Source organism: Mycetomoellerius zeteki, unplaced genomic scaffold, assembly GCF_001594055.1.
Source record: "Mycetomoellerius zeteki isolate Tzet28-1 unplaced genomic scaffold, Tzet1.0 scaffold2, whole genome shotgun sequence".
Classification (NCBI taxonomy): Eukaryota; Metazoa; Arthropoda; class Insecta; order Hymenoptera; family Formicidae; genus Mycetomoellerius; species Mycetomoellerius zeteki.
The window spans coordinates 64382-69606 of NW_017256956.1; the positions used below are offsets into that span (position 1 = coordinate 64382).

The 5225-nt window shown below is 33.6% G+C and overlaps 1 protein-coding gene across 1 annotated transcript; it reads right to left on the minus strand.

The window, feature by feature from the left end:
- Positions 1-536: 536 nt before the first annotated feature.
- Hacd2 (3-hydroxyacyl-CoA dehydratase 2) lies at positions 537-2658 on the minus strand. The gene is made up of 6 exons (XM_018447208.1): positions 2463-2658; positions 2147-2376; positions 1919-2035; positions 1604-1838; positions 1437-1541; positions 537-1275 (listed from the first exon to the last, which is right to left on the minus strand). Exons 2-6 carry the CDS (start codon positions 2228-2230, stop codon positions 713-715), a joined length of 1104 nt encoding a protein of 367 aa, XP_018302710.1. The 5' UTR covers positions 2231-2376; positions 2463-2658; the 3' UTR covers positions 537-712.
- Positions 2659-5225: the final 2567 nt, after the last annotated feature.

The window sequence follows — 5225 nt, forward strand, 5'->3', positions numbered from 1 at the left end:
CCAATAGTATTCTTGTAATATTTTCGTAATGACACTCCAGTTATATTCTTGCATTCACGTTACATACAAGATTCATGTAACATGGATGTAAATTTCATGCAAGATTCTTGATTTATCTACAGGTGTCGTATGCGACATATCCTTATATGATCTTGTATGCTCCTGTTCGAAATTCGTATGTGAAAATTATTTTGATCTCACAAGAATTTTTCTTGTAAGAATTTGCAGCAGGGATTTTATATATAATTTTATATATAATTGTATATAAATATACATAATTATATACACAATTATATATAAAATATGTCCATTTATATACAATTATATAAAATTATATAATTATATATAAAACATTTTTTCCTGGGATAATACATACGCAGAATAAAAATATATTGCACACTGTATATACTATATTATATTCATTACATAGTATTTAATTATATAGATACTAAATAACAAAATTACGAAATAAAATTGCAATCTTTAAAATAAAATAACATTTAAATTACATTCTTGATAAATATTTATCTTTGAAAGCGATAAAAACATATAAACGTCTATACAAAATTACACTATTACAAAAACTGTATATGCTAAACCGAACTTATTATGCCTTTTTGTGTCTCACACTTTTTTATTGCCTATATCTTCTGCACAATAATGGCTAGATAAAAAGAGGAATACAAGCCTGAAGATTATTTATCCCGCGAAATCAATTATACTTCTTAATATTAGACCTTCTAAATTTTCTGAAGCGCAACTGATTCATACGAGACATTAGCGTATATATTCCAGGCATGAATAAGAAGAGTAAATAAAGTCTTATTAGAGACGGGAAATGAAGAGCAAAATTGTAACTATTTGGCAAAGAAATCGTGAACTTTTGAGTTTCCTCAAAGTACGGAATGTCTCGTAGCATTATAATACCTTCGCATATGAAGCCCAGCGGGTACAACGGTATCCATATTGTATATCTCAGCCACGTTAGGAAAGATATCTCAATGTTCAACACTTGCGTGATGTAGTACGGATATCTGATTATTTCTACCATGCTCCATATGAGAAACATGTAGAAAACGACCGGTTTGGTTTGCATACGAGGCTCAGCGTCGATCATGAAGAATAGTATGAACGCTCTACCTCCCGTTTGTAAGAAAGACACTAGTACGCTGCTCTTCGTATATCCAAATAAAGGGTGCATTACCTCTAAAAATTGTAACAGTTGTATAAACTTGAATGGATTGCCTACTGCGTCATATGTTTCTTTCATGAAATCTGCAAATATATGTTGCGTTAATAAAACATTTCTAAAAAACGAGATTGTTTACTGCTATATATTTCAACATAAAGAGTTAGGAAAATAAATTCAATAAAATTTCTAGAGCTCATTCCTCATATAAAAGAATAAAATATTTTGTAGTAAAGTATATAAATACCTGGTCCGTCGCGGGAATATTTTATAGCCATTACGGCAAACACATAAATGAAACCGACAAATTGACAGAGATTATATATGACTAGATACACCTTCGCAAAGTCCTCTGAAAGAACAAGATATGACAGATTAATCTTGTAACATTGCTAATGACATCAATTTATATACCTTTTCTATATCCAAATTCTTCTTTGTGCAATTTATCATACATGTCAGGATAATCGTTAAGAATATCACGCTTCTCGTCCTCATTATCGTCCATGTCTTCACTTTTCCATTTGTCAAAATCGATCTTAAGCCATGAAGGCTTCTGTGGTTGACTTGTTAGTCTCGGCCACCAGCCATTACATTTCTTTCTCAAGACAAAGTCCACCTCACGATCAATTACCTTGTAATTACTCTCCTGGAATAAACGTTCCATATAAGTTTTCTTTAATATAATTGCATTAAATAGACATAAAGCTAATTTAAACTTGTCATTACGTTTGGATTGATAGATGAGTGAAGATTTAAATCAAAGCTGTAACTGTTCACTCCTCTGGCTCCATATCCGTAGGCTGTAACTTGCAATGTAGTTTCATTCAAGTTGACATTAAGATCCTACAAAATAAGGTATATAATTATGACAATTTATATTGATATCGCAATCAAAACTTTACATTTACAAGCACAAAGGTCTTGTGTATGTCCTTTCATGTGTACATAACGTACCTTTACATCAGTCAAGTCTACCTTCAGCGTAACTTGATTCTCCGTCTGGGCCCAATATACAAATGGAGTAAGCGTGTTGGACATTTTATCATAGCAACTTGACGACAACAGAAATCTATCACCGTCTGTTATCAGTGACGACTTATCACCGTTTTATCTCTGTGGTTTCCGCAGCAACATGCACACTGCCACTTCTATTTTCCACTTTAGTTTTTTACTTTGCACTTTGACTGTTGAATCAATTAAACACAATCATAGAAAAAACTCAGAGAAAAAACTTTACTCATTGTATGATAATCGTTACATCTTGTCTTACATTAAATGACATGGGACGATGAGACCATAAATATATAGTCAATTGGTGAGATGAAGGAAAATGAAGGAAACGGCCGGACGAGGCCATGAGGCAACCGGAGTCGCTGATGGCTCTTCTTTTTCTTCTTAATTAATGGCTCCTGCCTCCCATAATAAACGGAGGCAAAACGGCCTGATCACGTCCGTAAAGTTGCTATCAAAAAGGATAAAATAGAGTGGAAGCGCCCATAAGAACTCAATAATAAATTTCGTATCGAGTTTTAGCGCTCTCGGTGGTTCAGTACGGAACTAATCTCAGTGATCACGCCATATTTGAATGATATAAACGTATTAAACTCAATCGAAAAAACTTATTACTAGGTTGTAACGGGTCAAATACATTATTAAACTTCCTGTAAAAATTAATTATAAATATTTATTATAAAATATAGTTTCGTACATACACATACATATATTTACAACAGTTCCCAGATAATACTTATGTTGCATAAGATATCTAAAAGACGTCTTTCAGATGTTTTATGTCTATAAGATGTCTAATGCGGGGTCTACAATAGATAGAAATCGTAACGGTCGTAGGATCTTAAGTTGTAGAAAATTGATCAATCACAGTTGATTATTCTTCTCATATTCGACTGTGATTGGTCAATTTTCTACGATTTAAGACCCTACGACCTCTACGACTTCTATTGTAGATCCCGCATTAGACATGTAGAAAACTGACCAATCACAGTTGATTATTCTTCTCATATTCGACTGTGATTGGTCAATTTTCTACGACTTAAGATCCTACAACTACTACGACTTCTATTATGCGGGGTCTACAATAGAAGTCGTAGAGGTCGTAGGGTCTTAAATCGTAGAAAATTGACCAATCACAGTTGATTACTCTTCTCATATTCGACTGTGATTGGTCTATTTTCTACGACTTAAGACCCTACGACTGTTACGACTTCTATTGTAGACCCCGCATAAGACTCCGCATTAGTGTTATCTAGGTTCGTACATAATTCTTTCTTTTTTTGTTTCTACCGTTTTGTTAGGACTTTTTTCGAAATGTTTAAATTCTTGTCGAATGAATCTCGCTTCCCAATGACAGCGAATTATAATAAAATTTTTTTTTAATGCGGTTGTTGCTTCATCGCTACATAATGTAATTTGCAGACAACAATTTCGATTAAACGCCGTGAGATTCTTACAAACGTTCTTACAGTGGAGCATATTGCGAATGATTGAGGTGAAGTGATGTTCCTAAGTCTGTATCTTTTTAAAAATTTCGTATTTAACATGAATTAATCCTTTGGAATTTTCATATTATTTGCAAATAGTGAATGCCTTATACTCTTGAAAATCGGTATCTTCGTCGATTTGCAATGTACTTTTACATAGCGTACAATCGTGTTTGGAAAAAAATTTTTTACATAAATACTCTGATGTAATAAACCGAATTTAACCGGTTGAATTCTTCGCATTCATTCTCAACGTAATCAACTTAAAAATTTATAGTTGACGGTATCAAATCTGTTTCTGTATTTGTTTCAAAATTACTCTCTTTATTAGCGATATTTTTGATGCGATGAAAGTTTAAGAAAAATATTATTTTTATCAATCTCGCAGTTTGTGAATTTTGAGATTTTTGACAGTTGTGTTATTAATATATGTCGCATGCCATGTTCGAATTGACGCGGAGACGAATTCACATTGCAACCGTGCTGTTGCCTGATGACCGCAAATAAATTTTCTAACGGATCTTGATTTAATCTTCGAGTACACAATTCATGAACGCCGTAATTTTGATCTAAATCCTCAAACAATTCCAATATTGCTCGAGCTGTCATGTGGAGTCCTTTTAAACATGGTGATTGCTTTTTGGATGCAAACGTCGCTTTCTCTAAGTTCTGTACAGTTTTTAAAATAAACTCTCTGTGTGGAGAAGTTCGCGAAATCACGTAATTTAATTTATTAGGGAAAGTTTCCTTTTTAAGCGAAAAATTCAGCGCATCAAATAACATATCAATGTCTAAAACAAATTGCGACGTCCGATCATTTTCAGGAAACTTCTCGGGATACATTGTCATGTAAACAAGCATATGGCTGTATGCACGGATTGTGAAAAGATTTGTGCAGCCAACCGAACATTTATTTTTGAAAAATGCGTTAATTTTATATGATTATCTGTTATTTTCGGAATCAAACCGAACGGATACTGTTTCGATAAATCGAAAATTTTGTTAATTGTTGCCCAGCGCACATAATCGTCTAGATATTTCAAGATTTTAATCATTACATTATTTCGAAGGGATTTGATCAAGTGCAGTGGATCAAAGATCAGTAAGACTTTATGCCCAAATCTTTCAAAATATGTTTTGTTTTCGGAAATATTAAATTTCTTAATCAATTCTTGATTTCATGGCCCTTGATCGCAAATAATGCTTTTGACGATTAAATTTGCATCGAAAAGTTTATTGACTGTGGAGTCAATAATTTCATGCGTTCTATCAGAATTGCCTACGCTGCTTAGGAACCAATATCCAACTACTTTTTTCATAGTTCTATTGATCTAATATCGTTTTTGATTGGGGTGCACTAGCTGCACTCAGTGTCAAGAGCGTGTTCAATTGGCAATGCCAATGCGCACTTAGCTAGTGTCACATGTTCATTTGACCGCACGACACTCGCGTAGTACGCACTCAGTGCGCACTAAGTGGCACGAGATATTTTGACGGTGCCAGTCCAGTGCACTGGATACATATATAGGATATCA